General features: G+C 43.4%; 1 protein-coding gene across 1 annotated transcript; it reads right to left on the bottom strand.

Moving 5' to 3' along the window:
• Positions 1-625: 625 nt before the first annotated feature.
• Positions 626-22,026, bottom strand: LOC129816691 (ras-related protein Rap-2a-like). Its single transcript, XM_055871468.1, has 2 exons — positions 20,854-22,026; positions 626-2,927 (listed from the first exon to the last, which is right to left on the bottom strand). The coding sequence occupies exons 1-2, from the start codon at positions 21,165-21,167 to the stop codon at positions 2,690-2,692; spliced, it is 552 nt and encodes a 183-aa protein (XP_055727443.1). The 5' UTR covers positions 21,168-22,026; the 3' UTR covers positions 626-2,689.
• Positions 22,027-22,408: the final 382 nt, after the last annotated feature.

The raw sequence follows: 22,408 nt of genomic DNA, 5'->3' as shown, positions 1-22,408 counted from the left end.
AGAGTTTAACGCAGGTCGATGTTTATTGGGATGAATCTTGTCTTGGAGGCAGAGCTGAGCAGTTTCCACTAGATGGGACAGCAGCAAAGTCAAAATTGGTATTAAAAACTGGGTGGTTCGAGCCCTGAACGCTGATTATCTGACAGCCGTGGTATTCTACAGGTATGACAAAACATTTATTTTTACTGCTCTAATTACATTGGTAACCAGTTTATAATAGCAATAAGGCACGAGGGGGTGTGATATATGACCTATGACTCCGCAATGCGTCGTGCCTAAGAACAGCCCTTAACCATGGTATATTGGCCATATACCACCCCCCCCGTGCCTTATTGTTAAATATATTGTAAATATGAATTAAAACAACAATTTGCTTTTAGGTCTTCATTTAAGGTTAGGGTTAGGCATAAAATCAGATCGTATGACTTTGTGGCTGTGCCAGCTAGTGACTACCGTGCAGAGCTGCCTCCAGTACATGAGTCATCCAAGTAAATACCAACCTGCAAGCAACAGTAGTGTGTATTGGGCCCTTAGATAAAGTATTCTTCATATTATTATTATTATTATTATCATAATTCTTATCATCATTATCATCATCAAGGAACACAAAAACACAACCCCCATATAAACAAAGAAAGTAAAGTTTAATTCATCAAGCATTGTGCACTTGCTGAAGCGATCAACGTTGGGTTCTTGTAATTCACAAAGTGACTGTGCTATTTAGAACTGGAGGTGGCATAGGAACAGAAACCATTTCCTTCCAAATAAATGTCTCTGTCCCAGAACACTTTAGAGAGAACCCGGCGATGGTGTAGAGTGCCTGTCACCCCAATAAGTAAACATAGAAAAAGTGTCATTCACGCTGCAATGCATTGTGTTAAACACTTTTATTGTTTAGGTGCTAAATGAAAGTGTCATTCATCCATTCATTTAGGGAGGGAGAAAGAGTAAATGGTGACATAAAAAAAGATCAAATGAGCAATGAAAATGGTAACCCAGGGAAGGTCTGGCTCCCCGTGGCCTACAACCATGTATAGTTGAGACAGTGTCCGGACCCAGATGTGTATGTGTCTGGTTTGTAAGTTTACACAGCCTATAATCATCTCAAACGATAAAGTAAGCTTTTTTGTTTGTTTACTAGCCATGCATACAGTTCACAGGAGGTTGGTGGCACGTTAATTGGGGAGGATGGGCTCGTGGTAATGGCTGGAACGGAATCAGAGGAATGATATCAAACACATAGTTTCCAGGTGTTTGATGCCACTCCATTTGCTCCGTTACAGCCATTATTAAAATTCTGTTCTCCCCTCAGCAGCCTCCCCTCATACAGTTGACAGCAGTTCAGTCAGTGTCTTCATAGGAGCTGGCATTTTCCAGACAACATATTTACACTACTGTTAAATAACAATTATAATGATCAACATCATCATCATTACTGTTACTACTATACATTTGAATACTCTGAATACTTAAAGAGGAGTGGGATGTTGATAAAAACGTTGCACCCCATTTCATTGTGATACCCAATCAGAATAAAATTCAATGGAGAGGATGATGAGGGATGGCACCCATTCCTGAAAAGTAAACCGTTTCTAGAGTCTGTAGAGATATTCAAATACTGAAAGATGGAGTTTTCCTAATCCTATCTGAATGAAACGGTTACAATATTCAGCAATCTGTCTTCAGAACTTTCTGAAACCAAAACAAATGACAGGATTATGTGACAGACACCTCTGCTACACTTAATACAACACCTCCAAAAGGAGAAAACAGGAAGCAAGACTGTCTTTTCCACCAGTTTCTTCCCCCCTTCCTCAAAACAAATAAAAGAGAAAATTCAAAAGAGGCTCTTTAAGTCACCTCTTTGATTCTGGCCTAGTGATGAGTACAAAACATCTCATTGAATAAAGGTAGGTAGACTTTCTCTTTTCCTGCACAGAGAAACCTAGTACACAAATCAATTACTCATCAATGTTTCAAACAAGTGGATCTGAGGGATTACCTCCTCTTGAGTCGGTGCAGTTGCTATCTTCTGCTCTGCTCTGTCAGTTAAAATGGAGAAAGAAGGCTCCAGCCCGATGTGCTGAGAGAAACTGGGTCATATCAACAAAACTAAAACTGTTAAAGAAACATATTAATGATCGCAGAATAGCATAAAGAGTTCACATCCTGTTCAGTAATTCCGACAGATGACTCAAGACAGAGAAACCAGGATAATATAAAGCGAGTGCACTTTTCTTTAGTCCTGTTTGTTTGTCAATTTCTCTTGAGGCAAATCCTTTGAATTCCTCATTTAATTCTATTAATTATGAACATATCATTATTATTAATTACATCATGACTGATTTTATGCACCAAAGAGTTCAATTCCACCACATTTCTACCATGAGTTTGTTAATCGTCGATGTTGTTGGTGTAAGTATTGTCTTCCTCTATGTGAATCTTCCTGTATGCAGACTCCCTCTCTCCCCTGGCGTCACCCTAGGCCCTGGGGCTATGTTCTCTCTCCACTGGACACTAGCGTCGCCCTAGGCCCTGGGGGTACGTCCTCTCTCCCCTGGTGTCGCCATAGGGCTATGTCCTCTCTCCCCTGGCGTCGCCCTAGGCCCTGGGGCTATGTCCTCTCTCTCCCCTGGCGTCGCCCTAGGGCTATGTCCTTTCTCCCCTGGCGTCCCCCTAGGCCCTGGGGCTATTGTATATTGCAGGAGGAGCAGCATGGGTCATTCTTGTCTGGCTGGGCGGCGTAGTCCATCTGCCGAACAATCTCGGCAAACAGTTCGTCCACCATGGTTTTGCTCTTGGCCGAGGTCTCCATGAAGGGGCAGCCCCACTCCTCGGCCAGAGCCTGGCCCTCGCTGGCCGACACCTCCCTCTCACTCTCCAGGTCCACCTTGTTTCCCACCAGGATCACTGGGACCTTCTCGTACCTGCAGACGACACACACACAAACAGATGCAGAAAATGACCAGAAACCATCATGTGACATGAATACATGGTCAGTCACTGTCAAGGCAGATCAGAATGAGATGTGATTTGCTGAGATGTTGAACTAAGATATCGGGGTGCTGACTAGTTGCTCAGCCTTTGTGTTTTCCTGTACCTGACATCCTCTCTGCACTCTCCTAAAAAATAATGTAATAGGCATAATGAAAGCTTCTCTGCTGCCACATCATGTTGACAATAAATCATTGAAACCATAAATAATTACATTAAATCCGTGTGGCACATTTTCCTGAAATATATAATCTAAAAGGCCCGACAAATTCAGTTCTGAGACGTGTCTTGCTGAGAAAGAAATCTATACTGCCAACATACTATATTACTATCAATGACAACTCAAGTACTTAACCAGCCTAGCAGTCAACAGGAAGTGGGCAAAATCACCCACAATCCCCTGGAGGCAGGAAGAGGCCATATTGGGCGAGTGCTGCCACTGAGGAAATGGGCTACTTGCACGAGTGCCAGAAAGACAAGTGTTACATCATATTCCTAATGAAGGACCTGAGGTCTTAGGGTAGCCTAGTGGTTAGAATGTTGGAATAGTAACCGAAAGGTTGCAAGTTCAAATCCCTGAGCTGACAAGGTACAAATCTGTCATTTTTCCCCTGAACAGGCAGTTAAGCCACTGTTCCTAGGCCGTCATTGAACATAAGAATTTGTTCTTAACTGACTTGCATGGTAAAAAAATAAAAATACTAACACTATCAATAAAGAGTAGCTTGAACATGATTCAAAATCTTATTGATCAATACAAATCAATTGGTTATATTGACAACATTTCAGTTAATTGGAGACATGTTGGGAGGAGCTACTGATATGAATTAGGCAGCTCTATTTTGGACACATCACAGAGAATAAAGGCTCTGCTTTTATTCTTTATCTACAAGTAGCTCTCTCACTAGTTATAATATGAACCAGAACACACCGTTATGAACACTCCTCTTCTCTTGTTATTGAGCACAAACATCCCAGGAGAATCATGCTCCCAGACACCTTCATTAGACTTTTCAAAGGTTAGCCTCTCTGTATGATGTATGAATTCTTCTAAATGATTTAACACTATGTGACAGAAAAACACTTGTCCTCGATTGCTATGGTAACAGGTACACAAGGAAATGCATAGTATTGGAGAGATTGAGAAAATCGGTGACTTTCTTAAGTAGAGGAACGTGAGCTTCTCACGAGGTCCACGGTCTGCAGGTTCCAGTGCTAAATAAGCTTCAACTGGCAAAGAATAAGAAGCTCACTTTGATCTACTCCTGAATATATTAACCAGAATGAACCCTAATTTCCCCTTTCCTCATTCTGTGGGCAAGCCAAGAACTACAGGGGTTAAAACAGCAGAGGTCAGGCGTCTGTGAGCTACTGTGTGTGGCTGTGACGCACAATACAGTCAGCCACCACACAGCGTTACACACAAAATACATTAGCCTTTTGAACCCAAAATGTACAGTCCTTCGATTGTTCAAACAGCTGGAGACAGCATTACTAACTCCAACAAGTTATTGGAGGCCCCTGATTGGGCAACGTTGTTATTCAGGAACACATTTTTGTGGCGACAGTAAAAACATGCAGTCCAACTATACACTCCCTCCCCATGATCACTGAGAGGGCCTAACCATAGTGCTGCTGAGAAGGTCTAACCATAGTGCTGCTGAGAAGGTCTAACCATAGTGCTGAGGGTGTTAGATTGGAGGGCCTGACCAGGCCCTGCCTCTGTGGAGGTTGTGCCCGTTTAGAGAGAACTCACAGGGGGCCCAGCGTTTAGGGTAATGGCAGTCCCCTCCACGGGCGGGCGTCTCTATTCCGAACAGGGCTGTGGTGGCGCCGCCATCTCTACCAGCCCCAACTCATATGGAGGCCTGTGGCCGTCGTCACATGACTTCAACTGCCTCACCACCTCGGATTACAGCCTGCTGTCCAAACACTCATTCATGGGAAGACATGCCCTGGACAGCCCAGGGAACAGCCCAGGGAACAGCCCAGGGAACAGCCCAGGGAACAACCCAGGGAACAGCCCAGGGAACAGCCCAGGGAACAGCCCAGGGAACAGCCCAGGGAACAGCCCAGAGAACAGCCCTGGACAGCCCAGGGAACAGCCCAGGGAACATGGACAACAGTGCTATGGAAGCGTGTGTTTATTCTAGAGCGTGTGTGTGTGTGTGTGTGTGTTTCTGTGTTTATGCAGAGGTAAGAGATAAAGTTACACTATTTGGTAAAAGGCTTGAGCCTGGCTCTGAGACTCACAGAGCTCTGATGGAAAATGATTTCAGACGAGCTTACAAACACAGCATCTCTCCCTGCTGCTATTGTCACAGCTGTCTGCTTCTCAGCACTCTATACTTCAAGGGGAACAACCCCAAACAACCCCAGATAATTATGGATGATGAGTTAGAGAGGAGCAGCCGGGACGGGAGAAAATAAGTCAAATGAAAACATATGCATCCATTAAAATAATGACAGATTTCAGAGGCTACCTAACGGTCTAACGGCAGAACAGCCACTCCACCATGCAGGAGAGCAGAACAGGCAGCACCCAAAAAATATTTATCATCTGGAGAAGGGCTATAAATATCTGTAATAACAGAGGGGAATCCTGCAATCCCAGGAGGTGTGTGAGGACGGCTGCCACGGATACCAAAGCCTCACAGAGACTTCGCACAATGGGCTCTCTGGGCCAGGCGCCTGGTGAAGGAAGGGAGGATGAGGGTGGACAGAAAAGGTCCAGGGTAGCTTATACTTATGCCCCTATTTTAGGTTTTGAGCCTGTTGGGTCAACATTCTCCACTCTGAAGTCTTGAGCGGTAGTCTTCAACGTAGATACACCGCCGAGCATGCAAACACTCCAATCCCACTGTCTGTCAGTCTGACTGCATGTGGCTAAAGCACTGTCGCTGCAAAACACCCAGCGCAGCTCTCCCAGACACCCCTTATTTATAATGCAAGATGCATCAACTGATATAGTCCTGGGCCTAGCTGAGGGAGGCAGGGTGGGAGCTGCGTGGTGGTCTCTGGGCCCAGCCGCTGGGTTTATCAGGCCCTAGCTGAGACAAAGCCAGCCAGCCTGGCCTACATGGTGAAAGAGGGCCAGCAAGGTCCCGGCACAGTGAGATGGAGTTTGTCCTGAGTCTCCTGTACCTCAAGCTGGCTGTGTGTCTGTCTCAGTGAGTTCACACAATGGCGCCCAGCTGAGGTGAAGTGCATCTGACTGGAGATGAATCAGGGCAGGGGCACAAATGAGATCCACCACAGTCCAGGGGAGAGGGGATTCATTAAGGCTGATGAGATCCACCACAGTCCAGGGGAGAGGGGATTCATTAAGGCTGATGAGATCCACCACAGTCCAGGAGAAAGGGGATTCATTAAGGCTGATGAGATCCACCACAGTCCAGGGGAGAGGAGATTCATTAAGGCTGATGAGATCCACCACAGTCCAGGGGAGAGGGGATTCATTAAGGCTGATGAGATCCACCACAGTCCAGGCGAGAGGGGATTCATTAAAGGCTGAGCCCTTTTAAATACATCACCATCAGCAGAAGAAAACAGCTCCGGGTCCTGATCCCAGAAATTATGTACAGCCCTAATGGCGGGATGTACAGCCCTAATGGCGGGATGTACAGCCCTGATGGCGGGATGTACAGCCCTGATGGCGGGATGTACAGCCCTAATGGCGGGATGTACAGCCCTAATGGCGGGATGTACAGCCCTGATGGCGGGATGTACAGCCCTAATGGCGGGATGTACAGCCCTGATGGCGGGATGTACAGCCCTGATGGCGGGATGTACAGCCCTAATGGCGGGATGTACAGCCCTAATGGCGGGATGTATAGCCCTGATGGCGGGATGTACAGCCCTGATGGCGGGATGTACAGCCCTGATGGCGGGATGTACAGCCCTGATGGCGGGATGTACAGCCCTAATGGCGGGATGTACAGCCCTAATGGCGGGATGTACAGCCCTAATGGCGGGATGTATAGCCCTGATGGCGGGATGTACAGCCCTGATGGCAGCATGTGCCAAAAGGATCCCTCTGCTATTTGGGAGGATGAATCATGAATGACAAAAGCAGCTGAGATATTACTCCAGGCCCCTTTAAAACAATCTCCTTGGATCCCCTTCCGACTGTCTCAAGGTAGCAGGAGGATATCCACTCCTTTCCTGTTTCCTGTAAAGCTCTGATACCATTCTTGGAATATGACAAGACGAGTTTGTCAAAAACAGGAGGCAGAAATTAAACGAGTGACAAATGCTAGACATACACTATTGTCATCGCCAGGTGGAAGATGTTAGACGGCCCACTTACAGTTGAAGTCGGAAGTTTACATACACTTAGGCTGGAGTCATTAAAACTTGTTTTTCAACCACTCCACAAATTTCTTGTTAACAAAGTCTAGTTTTGGCAAGTCGGTTAGGACATCTACTTTGTGCATGTCACAAGTCATTTTTCCAACAATTTATTATTACAGACAAATAATTTCACTTATAACTCACTGTATCACAATTCCAGTGGGTCAGAAGCTCACATACACTAAGTTGACTGTCCCTTTAAACAGCTTGGAAAATTCCAGAAAATTATGTCACGGCTTTAGAAGCTTCTGATAGGCTAATTGACATAATTTTTGTCAATTGGAGATGTACCTGTTGATGTATTTCAAGGCCTACCTTCAAACTCAGTGCCTCTTTGCTTGACATCATGGGAAAATCAAAAGAAATCAGCCAAGACCTCCACACATCTGGTTCATCCTTGGGAGCAATTTCCAAACGCCTGAAGGTACCACGTCCATCTGTACAAACAATAGTACGCAAGTATACACACCATGGGACCACGCAGCAGTCGGTAAACAGCCCACCCAATTTACCTACCTCATCCCCTTACTGTTTTTATTTATTTAATTTTCTGCTCTTTTACACACCAGTATCTCTACTTGCACATGATCATCTGATGATTTATCACTCCAGTGTTAATCTGCTAAATTGTAATTATTCGCTCCTATGTCCTATTTATTGCCTACCTCCTCATGCATTTTGCACACAATGTATATAGACTAATTTTTCCCCCTACTGTGTTATTGACTTGTTTATTGTTTACTCCATGTGTAACTCTGTGGTGTTGTCTGTTCACACTGCTAGGCTTTATCTTGGCCAGGTCGCAGTTGTAAATGAGAACTTGTTGAACTATAAAATAAAAGTCATATCGCTCAGGAAGGAGATGCGTTCTGTCTCCTAGAGATTACCGTACTTTGGTGTGAAAAGTGCAAATCAATCCCAGAACAACAGCAAAGAACCTTGTGAAAATGCTGGAGGAAACCGGTACAAAAGTATCTATATCCACAGTAAAACGAGTCCTATATCGACATAACCTGAAAGGCCGCTCAGCAAGGAAGAAGCCACTGCTCCAAAACCGCCATAAAAAAGCCAGACTATGGTTTGCAACTGCACATGGGGACCAAGATCGTACTTTTTGGAGAAATGTCCTCTGGTCTGATGAAACAAAAATATAACTGTTTGGTCATAATGACCATCGTTATGTTTGGAGGAAAAAGGGGAATCTTGCAAGTTGAAGAACACCATCCCAACCGTGAAGCACGGGGGTGGCAGCATCATGTTGTGGGGGTGCTTTGCTGCAGGAGGGACTGGTGCACTTCACAAAATAGATGGCATCATGAGGCAGGAAAATTATGTGGATATATTGAAGCAACATCTCAAGACATCAGTCAGGAAGTTAAAGCTTGGTCGCAAATTTTTCTTCCAAATGGACAATGACCCCAAGCACACTTACAAAGTTGTGGCAAAATGGCTCAAGGACAACAAAGTCAAGGTATTGGAGTGGTCATCACAAAGCCCTGACCCTAATCCTATAGAAAACTTGAGGGCAGAAATGAAAAAGTGTGTGCGAGCAAGGAGGCCTACAAACCTTACTCAGTTACACCAGCTCTGTCAGGAGGAATGGTTAAATTCACCCAACATATTTTGGGAAGCTTGTGGAAGGCTACATGAAACGTTTGACCCAAGTTAAACAATTTAAAGGCAACGCTACCAAATACTAATTGAGTGTATGTAAACTTCTGACCCACTGGGAATGTGACGAAATAAATAAAAGCTGAAATAAATCATTCTCTACTATTATTCTGACATGTCACATTGTTAAAATGAAGTGGTGATCCTAACTGAACTAAAACAGGGAATTTTTACAAGGATTAAATATCAGGAATTGTGAAAAACTGAGTTTAAATGTATTTGGCTAAGGTGTATGTAAACTTCCGACTTCAACTGTATATGCTGACTGCAGCTCTAAGGCTGATTTGTTGCTCTTCTCAGAAGACAAAAACACACCCACATTGGGGCACCTCACAGTCATGCTTTCTTATTGGACGTTCAGTGACATTTTTGAATAATTTGCTAAATCAAAAAGGGCAGGAAAGAAACCAAACACTTACAAATTACATAACATATCTGAATTAATCAACTTCACCAAATCTGAAATAAATACTGACTGTGTTTAATTTGAAATGTGTTCTACTTTCCCCCCATGCTAGAAGAAAATATGGGAGAGGAGGAATACACTAGCTAAGATTAGATGAGTCTAATTTCTGGGTTTTATAAATAGAAACTGTGGCTTGGAGTGACACAGTTAGTAGGTTTCACCCTCTCTCCCCTGATCTATGGTTCCACATAAAGATGAGTGTCTCCTGACCCCTCCTGTCTCAGCCTCCAGTATTTATGCTGCATTAGTTTGTGTCGGGGGGCTAGGGTCAGTTTGTTATATCTGGAGTACTTCTCCTGTCTTATCCGGTGTCCTGTGTGAATTTAAGTATGCTCTTTCTCTTTCTTTCTCTCTCTCGGAGGACCTGAGCCATAGGACCATGCCTCAGGACTACCTGGCATGATGACTCCTTGCTGTCCCCAGTCCACCTGGCAGTGCTGCTGCTCCAGTTTCAACTGTTCAGCCTGCGGCTATGGAACCCTGACCTGTTCACCGGACGTGCTACCTGTCCCAGACCTGCTATTTTCAACTGTCTAGAGACTGCAGGAGCGGTAGAGATACTCTTAATGATCGGCTATGAAAAGCCAACTGACATTTACTCCTGAGGTGCTGACTTTCTGCACCCTCGACAACTACTGTGATTATTATTATTTGACCATGCTGGTCATTTATGAACATTTGAACATCTTGGAAATGTTCTGTTATAATCTCCACCCGGCACAGCCAGAAGAGGACTGGCTACCCCTCATAGACTGGTTCCTCTCTAGGTTTCTTCCTATGTTTTGGCCTTTCTATGGAGTTTGTCCTAGCCACCGTGCTTCTACACCTGCATTGCTTGCTGTTTGGGGTTTTAGGCTGGGTTTCTGTACAGCACTTTGAGATATCAGCTGATGTAAGAAGGGCTATATAAATACATTTGATTTTGATTTGACAGTGGCACACACAATGTAGCATGAACCTATACACATTATCATAATAATAATGAAGTAAATAAAAGTATAGATAACCTTCGGTAACTGTAAATTGTCACCAATAAAACGTAGAAATGCAGCCAACACATGACATTTTGTCTGGTAACACGTCTTAGGCACACCACTTCATTTCAGGATATATAGAAATGTGATGCATTTGTGACATAAAACAACAAAATAAAATAAAAAGTGCGCTTGATGCTGCATGTTTCTCTGTTTGTAATTGTTATTTTCTCTCCCGCTCAGTCATCTTCAACAATACCAGTAAAAGCGTCAAATATTACTGTCTCTCTCAACAACAGTACAATCACTTATATCGCCACTACTACTAAACTGCTTGGCTGACAATGCAAACTATGTCATTATTTTCTATTGCCTTGCCCTTTTCGCTTGTGACTGAACTTCAATCATCTCTGAGTAGCTCTGTGTGACGCTGAAGCCAGTTCCCTGCATCAGTTCTTATAAAAAGGTTCAACTTGATCTGGGTGAAACAAATGTGTGGGTGGTCTTGACAGGGGTAACATTGACAGGGTTATAGAAATTCACATGAAACCGATGAATCTGTGGTTTTTTTTTTTTTTTTTTTTTTACAAGTTGACATTCTATCAAATAGGATATACCTCCATCTAATCACACAGGTGTTATGGCCACCCCTCAGAGCCTGGTTTCTTCCTAGGTTCCTGCCTTTCTAGAAAGTTTTTCCTGGCCACTGTGCTTCTACATCTGCATTGCTTGCTGTTTGGGGCCTTTGTGGTTTTAGGCTGGGTTTCTGGATAAGCACTTTGTGACAACTGCTGATGTAAAAAGGGCTTTATAAATACATTTGATTGGTTGCTATAGAAATATCCAGCTGGCAGGAGATAATTCATGGCATGTTAGTAATGTGAATAAATGCTGGTTAATAAGTGATCAGCAGTAATGGGCAGCCACTACCATCATGGGACTTGTACTAATAGTGTTATTCTCTGTTACAGCATTCAACACACTGAGACAAGGGCTTGACAATAACAAAGATACAGGCCAAAGTAATACACCTGAATGCTGTGCTAAGAGAAATTAGGACTATTGGAAAACCATATAGCCATGATCATTTTAACTAATCGACACATGGCAAACTCTGGTGTCTTGATTGGTATATTCATCAGTTGTAGATCACTGCGACATAGGGCGAGTCCTGCCTTCAACCTTCTGTGGTCTCATTCTGACCCTGTCACCATAACAACCTAAGTCCTCTGGCTGACAATGGCAAGAAGTACAACATTACCCAGAAGGTAAATCATCCCTGTCCCTCCTCCATTTCCATGCGCTCCATCTGTGTCACCCGTCAGCTGGTATAACCTGTGCATAGCTTACTGTTGCTGGGGAGTGATGATCCCCCAGCAGGCATAGGGAAGGAACTAATCATCTGGCCACATGACCTCTGTTAATGGTGCTCCGTGCCACTGACGGGCGCCAAACACTGATACGCGCTGACAGGGCTCGGGACTGGCGCGGCACACACCAGTGCCTCCGACTTGGCAGGCGGCGGTGACGGCTCCTGTGTGAGACAGTGACGAGGACAGGAGAGGCTAAGTGAACAGCAGTGACAGCTGCATAATCCCCAGTGCAGCGTGAAGCCTTGGAGGAGAGACACGTGGTCGTGAGGAGATGTCAGGACTGCCGGCTGGGCTGTGCACTAAAGCCCCACTCTACTTTCACCCCTCTGTACGTTGGGAGGGTGTGGTGACATCCAGCAGTGCCCAGAACGTCTTTTAATATCCTCTACACTTATATTATTATACTCCTATGTTATACTCTATATATAGACTGATTACTCCAGCGCTTCCCAAAGTTGGTCCTCGGGAACCCCAAAAGGGTGCACCCCCCCCCCCACTAATACTACGCAGCCGATTCAAATGATAAAAGCTTGATGATTAGTTGATTCTTTTAAATCAGCTGTGTAGTGCTAGGGCAAAAAACAACAGTGCACCCCTTGGAGTCCGGGGAGGACAGTTTGAGAAAAGCTGGATGACTAGGAATCATTCAACTACACTATTTGACAGCCTACTCTTCCATTACAATATGATGGTAAATGAATTGGCTAATGATTCAGACAAGAGGTTGAGTCATTTCCTGATCTACTATTAGGATCAGAATGTAATCAGTGTTTCCATGTGCAGTCATTTAGCTGTTCGCTATGCGCCACGGCAAAATCCTTGCCGCCACGGCCCCAAAAAATATGGAACATGAAAATATTTCTGCTGAGGTTCACTCTCCCCACATGAGAATACGAGAAGTTGCCAAGTTTACTTTCCCTGGAAAGCTCACACGAAAATGGCTACCGTAGGCCTAACCGGGTAAATAAAAAGGTTAGGAAAAGAGAATAGGCTACAACGACACCGTGAAATCCCCAGTTTGGAAGGACAACAACACGGTAAATTAGATGGTTACACAGCCTGCACAAAGTGCTGGAACAGTCCACATGTACTTTTCCTCTGCAAATTAATAGAATAATATGACAACCCCATAGTAGAATAGTTTGTCTATTTACCTAGTCGGCTTGTTGTGTGTTCTATGCAAGATAAATTGCAAGTGCTATCGGGAGAAAATTCACAGAATATAATACAGGCTGCATTTATTCAGGAGGCTGCTCAAACTGTTACCATCCGCACTGGTTTACACTTTATACAGCCTGAGTATGGTCTAATTAACTAAATTAATGCAACCATTTACTGATAATTAACTGAATTATCGAAAACAAATAGACCTAACTGCTTGCACTTCGTGCAGGCTGTGTAACCATATACATTGTTGTCCTTCCAAACTGGGGATTTCAGTGTCGTTCCTCGGTGCCCATTCTCTATTCGTAACCTTTCTTTTTATTTATCCGGCTAGGCCTAAATTAGCTATTTTCGTGTGAGCTTTCCAGGGAAAGTAAATTTGGCAATTTCTCGTATTCTCATGTGGGGAGAGTGAACCTCAACTCTGCGCGTTGACAAATTAGCACGTTTTCACCACACAAATAAGGGAAAGTTCCCTGCTCCAGACTCAATGCGTGGGTGGCTGGTAGCCTTGTCTGCCTAGTGGATAGAGCGTTGGGCCAGTAACTGAAAGGTTGATGAATAAAATCCCCGAGCTGACTAGGTGAAAAATATGTCGATGTTCCCTTGAGCAAGGCACCTAATCCTAATTGCTCCTAGTAAATCGCTCTGGATAAGAGCGTATGCTTAAAATACAAAATAAGGCTAATATCACACAACAAGCACCTAGGTTTTTTAAATGTGTATTATCTTGATTTAAAATGTTCCCGAACCGCAATGTAATTGTTCTGAACAGCGAGCAGACCCACGGGTTGAAAGAATGTTTTCATTCTACGCGCCAGCTGATTTTTTTGCGTCTCACCTGCAGGGAATTGTGGATATAAGACGCGATGCAGAACTTTACTAATGATTAGCGCAATAGGATAAATGTAGATGCAGCCTATTTATTTATAGCCACTATGCTGCATTCGTAACACGGAACCCAAACCGCCTGCGCGCGTGCGCCATCGTGCATAAATATATTTTGTCCCCCTACACCAAACGCGATCACGACATGCAGGTTAAAATATCAAAACAAACTCTGAACCAATTACATTAATTTGGGACAGGTCGAAAAGCATTAAACATTTATGGCAATTTAGCTAGTTAGCTTGCACTTGCTAGCTAATTTGTCCTATTTAGCTAGCTTGCTGTTGCTAGCTAATTTGTCCTGGGATATAAACATTGAGTTGTTATTATACCTGAAATGCACAAGGTCCTCTACTCCGACAATTAATCCACACATAAAATGGTCAACCGAATCGTTTCTAGTCATCTCTACTCCTTCCAAGCTTTTTCATCTTTGAACTTATATGGTGATTGGCATCTACACTTTCATAGTATTACCACGACAACCGGCAAAACATTTTGTCTTTCAATCACCCACGTGGGTATAACCAATGAGGAGATGGCATGTGGGTACCTGCTTCTATAAACCAATGAGGAGATGGGAGAAGCAGGACTTGCAGCGGGATCTGAGCCAGAAATAGGAATGACTTCTATTTTAGCCCATGGCAACGCAGACGCTCGTTGGCTCGCGCGAGCAGTGTGGGTGCAATAATTGAATAACACATATTTCTGAATTTATTTTTGCAATGCTCGCGCACACGACACGAGCGGTGTAGTCAGCCTGTTAGGCTACAGGTGATAACGCTTACTGCTAATAGGATAGCCTACCTGATAATATGGACCAAAATGTACAAATCATTTAAACAAATCATTTTACCAACATGTCATTATGCTAATTTCTGGAGGTGGAAATTATATTTTAGATGGTGTCAGTATGATTGTATTTTCACCCATTTTGTAGTAGAATGTAATTTTATGTCCCTAAACAAAGTGGACAGTCAACACCATCTGTGGATATGATGCTCATCTTTGTAGTGCTGCCGTCATCCGAGGCAACCATGGGAACAGCTAAGGCGGGTCATGGTCTGGACGCCCCAGCACAGAGAATCCCCAACGTAACCTCTACTGTGTAAACATTCACTGTAAACACACTGTTCAACTCCAGAGAACATGGTTCCCATGCTCTTCTCTTCAAACAAACACTGTTTCACTGCTTAAGACGGGAGAGAGCTGCATGTTAGACAAGGGTCACCACAATCTCAGCGATATTCTATCCCACCAACCCTAAAGATTCAGATCAACTTTATTATCCCACCAGGGGGAAATTCATTTGGTCATGTGCTTAAAAAGACAGTACATGAAAACACAGAAACTACACAAAAGAATGAATTCAAAGTGCTATAGCTACACATGTACAGTGAAAGTGCAATATGCTGTATACTCGAGGGACCAACAGACTAAAAGAGACCGTATATCTATCTGTTTTCATTTTATTTTGTCTGGCTGCTGCTGTGACTGAATTTTGAGGGAAGGGGATGATTACTGTCCTGTAAAATGCTTTCAAGTTCTAGGAGGATGAGTTATGTGTACAGCTAGCTGGCTGATTCTTGATCTATACCAATTATCCTTCCTGCAGTCTTAATCAAGCGCTGAAGCTTGACTTGGTCTTGCACTCACATGTTCCCGAACACACATATCAGACCAAAGGACAGCACTCTGCAGGACAGATTTATAGAACATTTGTAAAATATGGCGATCAACATGTAAATGGTTCAGTTTGCATAAAAAATAACATTCTATGTTGCAATTTCTTTATCTATGCAAAGTCACAGTCATAAAATTTCAGTTCGTCTATTTCGATTCCCAGATACTTATATGCGGTCACTCTATCGACTGATTCCCCATTGATCTTCGCAGGGATAGTGGAGTTTTGTTCCTTCTGAAATCCATATCCATCTCTTTTGTTTTCTTAACGTTTATTTCAAGAAAGTTATCTGCACACCACTGGAAGAATTTTGCAGTTTCTCTGTCAAAACCTTGAAGAGAGGCTTGGTCTGGGTGGAGGAAACATTTATCTGTCAGAGCCTTGAAGAGAGGCTTGGTCTGGGTGGAGGAAACGTTTATCTGTCAAAACCTTGAAGAGAGGCTTGGTCTGGGTGGAGGAAATGTTTCTCTGTCAGAACCTTGAAGAGAGGCTTGGTCTGGGTGGAGGAAACGTTTATCTGTCAGAACCTTGAAGAGAGGCTTGGTCTGGGTGGAGGAAACGTTTATCTGTCAGAACCTTGAAGAGAGGCTTGGTCTGGGTGGAGGAAACGTTTATCTGTCAGAACCTTGAAGAGAGGCTTGGTCTGGGTGGAGGAAACGTTTATCTGTCAAAACCTTGAAGAGAGGCTTGGTCTGGGTGGAGGAAACGTTTATCTGTCAGAACCTTGAAGAGAGGCTTGGTCTGGGTGGAGGAAACTTTTATCTGTCAGAACCTTGAAGAGAGGCTTGGTCTGGGTGGAGGTAATCCACAACAGCGGTGTCAACCTTGAGGGGCTCCTGTATTCACCTTTCTAGATGTAGAGATGGCGGAGTTAAACTTCACTTGTTGAGTACAGTTTACAAGGAAACTATTAATTCACTTGGTCAGTAGAGAGTTGACACCCAAATTCACCAGATTATCCACCAGTGGGTGGGGTTGGATGGTGTTGAACGTGCTACTGAAGTCAATGAATACACTTTTCACTAGGCTATTAGCCTTTTCTAAATGTTGGAAGATATTGACCAGCATGACCACTAACGCATCATCAACACCCCTGGAGGCACAGTAGGCCAATTGGTTTGAGTCTAATTGGAATGAGAGACCAGACATAATTCGTTTTTAGAATGCTTTTTTTCACTACATTTCATAAGTACAGATGTCACGGCTACAGGGCGTAAACACATAGGACATAGGATGATCTGCAAAATAGAAATACTGTATGTCCTCGCTACACTTTACTGTTGTTATACCTCTGTAATAACACTACAATTACCACAGTAACAACATTGTGTTACCATTTTGTAGTTGCTTAACAGAGTAGAACAGAGGTGTTACATAATTATAAGGTAATTACAAAGTCATAACATGTTGTTGATTCATTTATGATTACAGTGTGACTACACACTGTATATGGGCAACTGTCATGCAAAGGGTTGTTTTATTGTCCATAAATGGGCATTGCCTTTGTTCCTGTTGGGCTTTGATGGGGTATTGGTGTGTCTTACAGTGGAATAATAAGTGGCCTGGATGCCTTAGGAAAGTGCAACCAGACTTGAGGAGAGACTCTGAGACAGTCCTTGGGTGTGTGTCTGACTCCACAAACTGCTGGCCCACACCTGATGCACGCACGCACACATGCACACACACACACACACACACACTAGGGGATGATTCCCCGCCAGCCAGGCAGGCTCCCTCCCCTCACATATCTCTCCCTGTACTCACCTCTTTATGGAAAACATGCTGACCTCATTCTTTCATCTAGTCAGGACAGGAATTGATGTGAATGGTTTTAAATGCAATTCAAACTCAGCGCGATCGTGAGCTTACTGAAAACAAACAAACGCCAAGATATCCAGGAAGACTAACTCATAAATTGGTCATGGCAATGGTGACAGTAAATATTGGAGAAGGCAATTTCAGCTCCAGATAATAATATTTCGGAGTAATCAGATTACTTGAGACCACGTTGTTCATATGCAAAGACTGAGGGGACTGTAACATGCCAATGGAAGGGTGCAAATGAAAAGTTGAGGAGTAATTTACTAGTTGTGTGTTGTTAACTTCTTATGGCTGCAATCCCGGTAATGGATCGATATGACAACAGCCAGTGAAAGTGCAGGGCGCCAAATTCAAAAAACAGAAATCTCATAATTAAAATTCCTCAGACTTACATGTGTCTTATACCATTTTAAAGGTACTCTTGTTGTTAAGTCCACCAAAGTGTCCAATTTCAAATATGCTTATCAGCGAAAGCACTACAAGCGATTATGTTAGGTCACACCAAACCACAATAAACACAGCCATTTTTCAAGCGAAAGATAGCAGTCACAAAAAGCAGAAATATAGCTAAAATGAATCACTAACCTTTGATGATCTTCATCAGATGACACTCATAGGACTTCATGTTACACAATACATGCATGTTTTGTTTGATAAAGTTCATATTTCTATTAAAAAAATCTGAGTTTACATTGGCACGTTACATTCACTAGTTCCAAAAACATCCAGTGATAGTGCATAGCCACATCGTTTCAACAGAAATACTCATCATAAATGTAGATGATAATACAAGTTATACACATGGTATTATAGATATACCTCTCCTTAATGCAACCGCTGTGTCAGATTTCAAAAGAACTTTACGGAAAAAGCAAACCATGCAATAATCTGAGACGGAGCTCAGAACAAGAGTCAAACTAGCCGCCATGTTGGAGTCAACAGAAACCAGAAATTACATGAAAAATATTCCCTTACCTTTGATGATCTTCATCACAATGCACTCCCAGGAATCCCAAGTCCACAATAAATGCTTGACTTGTTCGATAATGTCCATTATTTATGTCCAATTAGCTACTTTGGTTAGCACGTTTGTTAAACAATTCCAAGTCACAAAGCGCGTTCACTAAAACGTGACGAAATGTCCAAAAGTTCCGTAACAGTCAGTAGAAACATGTCAAACGATGTATTGAATCAATCTTTAGAATGTTGTTAGCATACATCTTGAATAACGTTCAAACCGGAGAATTACATTGACTTCAGTTGAGCGATGGAATGGAGCTGCATCTCACGTGAACGCGCATGGTCAAAGCGTGGTCACCTCATGTAAGTGATTACTCATTCCTGTCTCATTCGGCCCCCCTTCACAGTAGAGTCATCAGACAAAGTTCTATTGACTGTTGACATCTAGTGGAAGCCGTAGGAAGTGAAAACTCATCCATATCCCGCTGTAATTTCAATAGGAGCTTGGTTGAAAATCTACCAGCCTCAGAAAAAATCCAAACAGGAAGTGGAACCTTTGAATTATGTCTGTTATACTCACAGACATACTTCAAACAGTTTTATAAACTTCAGAGTGTTTTCTATCCAATACTAATAATAATATGCATATATTAGCAACTATGACTGAGGAGCAGGCCGTTTACTCTGGGCACGTCTGTGCACCTTTCATCCAAGCTACTCAATACTGCCCCTGCAGCCATAAGAAGTTAATCTAGTTCTCCATTGTAAGGCTTCTCGGTGGGCAGAGAGCCTCTTCTCTTTGTAGCTCATCAGACTTCTCCATTGAGAGGCTTCTCGGTGGGCAGAGAGCATCGTCTCTTTGTAGCTCATCAGACTCCTCCATTGAGACGCTTCTCGGTGGGCAGAGAGCCTCGTCTCTTTGTAGCTCATCAGATTCTTCCATTGAGAGGCTTCTCAGTGGGCAGAGAGACTCGTCTCAAGGTAGGTCATCAGACTCCCTCCGTTCACCCTGTCAGATACACTGACACCTACAATGAGTGATGCACCCAGCGCCAGAGCTCAGTGCAGGCTGAATCCCCACTTCACACCAACTCTAGAAGAGGGAAACACCAACATGTGAATGTAGCCCAGGTTTGACGATACTATGGCATTCATATGGTGAGTGCATTTGTATAAGGTTATAACCAGGTCTTGAGAGTGGATGACTAATTTCTTGTGTGACTGTAAGTCTGCCACAGTCTGCCTTTATGAATTACTTTGCTAAGCTAAGGGATAACCGAGTCGTATATATAGCATGTCTCATTATTGTAGCATGATTATAAACATGTAAGGACAATGTAAGGACAATACATGCGGACACTAAAGATGGCCTGGAGCAGCCATATAATAACAGTGCTGATCAGTGCTTTTCACACGCATGAGTCCTGCCTGTTCTGTTTTGTTCCTTCCAAACAGATTGCGTCACTAATTAAAAACATAACTTCCTCTGTTCAGAAACAGGCCCAGTGTGATCCTCCAAACGTTGTGACTCTTGCCATTTTGAGGGTCTGTTAGAATCAGGCCTCTGTCTCTCTCTGCAGAGCCACTGGAGCTGTGACTCCTGGGTATTCCAACTGTCTATTTCACTGGGGTTGCAGCATCCAGGCTCACCCAGCATACAGTTTTATGGACAGCCCATCAAACACACAGAGCAGAGCTGCATTTGAGGTAGCCAGTCAGACAGACAGACAGACAGACAGAAAGCCCGCCAGTCAGACACTATCTCCACTGTAAATACATGCAGGGGAAACTGGTCTCAGATCTACTGATGGCCAGGGCCTGGTGTAGTTCAGTAGTACAGTAAAGTCTAACAGAGGAGAAATAACAGCATGGTCTTACTAAAATGGCTGTAGAGCTATAGGGGAAAAATAGAAGATGCCCAACCATATGCCTCCTACCATACAAAATAAGACACAGATATGTCGTAAAAACTATGCTAAATAGGCTATATCATTTATATTGTTGAAGAACCCGGTTGAACTGCCTTCAGAGAGATAGATAGGCTAGTGTTGTATGATACAGCACCACATGAAGAGATTACCCACTGGGCACATACTGGTTGAAACAATGCTGTTTCCGCATCATTTCAATGAAATTACGTTGAACCAACATAGAATAGACGTTCAATTGACATCTGTGCCCAATGGGTTTGCAGCAGTAGGCTATACCATGCTTCAATAGGCCAGAGTAGGCAGTGGTTCTGCGTGTTGTATCATCACAGGCCACATCCTCAAAAGTAGTGTCATTTTTGTGTCTACTCTGCACAAAGGTGCTCCTTCATAGATTGTGTAGTACCATTTGAGATATTAATGATGTTTTCTGTCAATGTGACAGATGAGTTGTCGGCTATCAGTGGGAAAATACAATCAGGCATTATCATTCATTTACATCTATGCATGTTTACAATGAGAAATAGGCCTACTGTAGGCCTTCCATATTACATGAATTTGATCCAAAACCACCCACCTTTTCACTCTGATGATCTGGTCCCTCATTGGTTTGATGTCTTGGAAGCTCTGCTGGTTGACAAGACTGTAGACCAGTATGAAGCCTTGGCCATTTTTGATGTAAAGGTCCCGCATGGATGCGAACTGTTCAGTACCAGCAGTGTCAAGAATCTCCAGAACAGAGGGTGAGGAATCCACCTCGATTTCTTTGCGGTAAAAATCCTCTATGGTCGGGTCGTATTTCTCAATAAAAGTCCCGGTGACAAACTGAACCGTGAGGGCGGATTTCCCGACCCCACCGCTGCCAAGGACCACCACTTTGTACTCGCGCATTGCTCCCTTGTTAGTTGATGATTTCAAGAGATTGTCGAAAGCTATCACTCTCCGCGAGACAGAGTAGAATATCCCCGCGCAAATGGCATTTATTCGTGTTCCATTTTGAACGAATATAAAAAATATTGCCTTCCCTACCACTGTTCAGCAATGGCAAATACAAAAGCAGAGCACAAAGCCTTGCTGACCGAAAATGGATTTCATTGTAGATATTCCCCCAGGCATTCCAGACATGACAATTTGCATCCAAACTATTGCAACTTCAAAATGTGCATTACAAGCTATCAAAACGCGGGTCAATGTGAAACGTGCGGTTTTTCATCTGCTTCGCTTACCATTCTATGGATCATAAATACAAAACTTGCTCCAGCGAAGACATTGGAGAAAAAACAGGACGGCTCCTGATGATGGATTCTGCAAGAAGACTGTCGCGTATTAACTCAACAAATGTTGATACATAAATCCCATTTTAAAAGTTAATAATACAAGCGTTCTTCTTTGATTATTTTCACCATCTCTTCCCGTTCCTTATGCGCTCACCAATACAATCCTGGCCGCCATACTCTCGGGTGGAGACCCACCGCCACCGCGTAACCAACCAGTCTTCTCTCGGCTTCCGTACCAACGAAAAGGAAACGGGTCTTCGCCACTAGAAATATGTACCAAGAGTCCAATGGCTACCTTTATTTGCTGTAAACCTCACTCATGGCTATCTGAATGTCACACGGAAACGGACAGTAAAATTCAAGGACTGTATTTCCGTTCATGTGTTCAATTTCTCATCATTCGGTAGCCAAGTGACATCCTCGGGGCGCTCATCCAATCACAGAAGCAGCTTGAGGATGTGTATCCAAGACAAGGATTGTGCGCCTGGATGCTGTTGCGATGGTAACGCTACCAGCCGTGTACATGCATCAAAAAAGTAGCTGCGTTTCAAACAAACAGCAGTACAATGGTAAAGTGGAGGCTAGCAAAATACCATCTTGGACTAGACTGTATAGAGGACTATAAATAACTAGACAGCAGGATGTGGATGCATTTGGATAAGTCAATGTCTTTGCAATATCTGCAAAGTTGTGTTATCAGATGCAGATGTGCAGACAGACTATTCGATACAAATGGCAACAATTTAGCATATTCATCCAAAAATACCCAATAATTCATGTTTTTTTTTGTCATAGGAAATGGGATAACAGACTAATAAAAGACTAATAAACCTAACATGTATATTGAATTCCTGA

Source organism: Salvelinus fontinalis, chromosome 19 (assembly GCF_029448725.1).
Source record: "Salvelinus fontinalis isolate EN_2023a chromosome 19, ASM2944872v1, whole genome shotgun sequence".
In the NCBI taxonomy this organism is placed as follows: Eukaryota; Metazoa; Chordata; class Actinopteri; order Salmoniformes; family Salmonidae; genus Salvelinus; species Salvelinus fontinalis.
The sequence above is the reverse complement of the archived record's forward strand: the minus strand, read 5'-3'. Positions and strand labels throughout refer to the sequence as shown.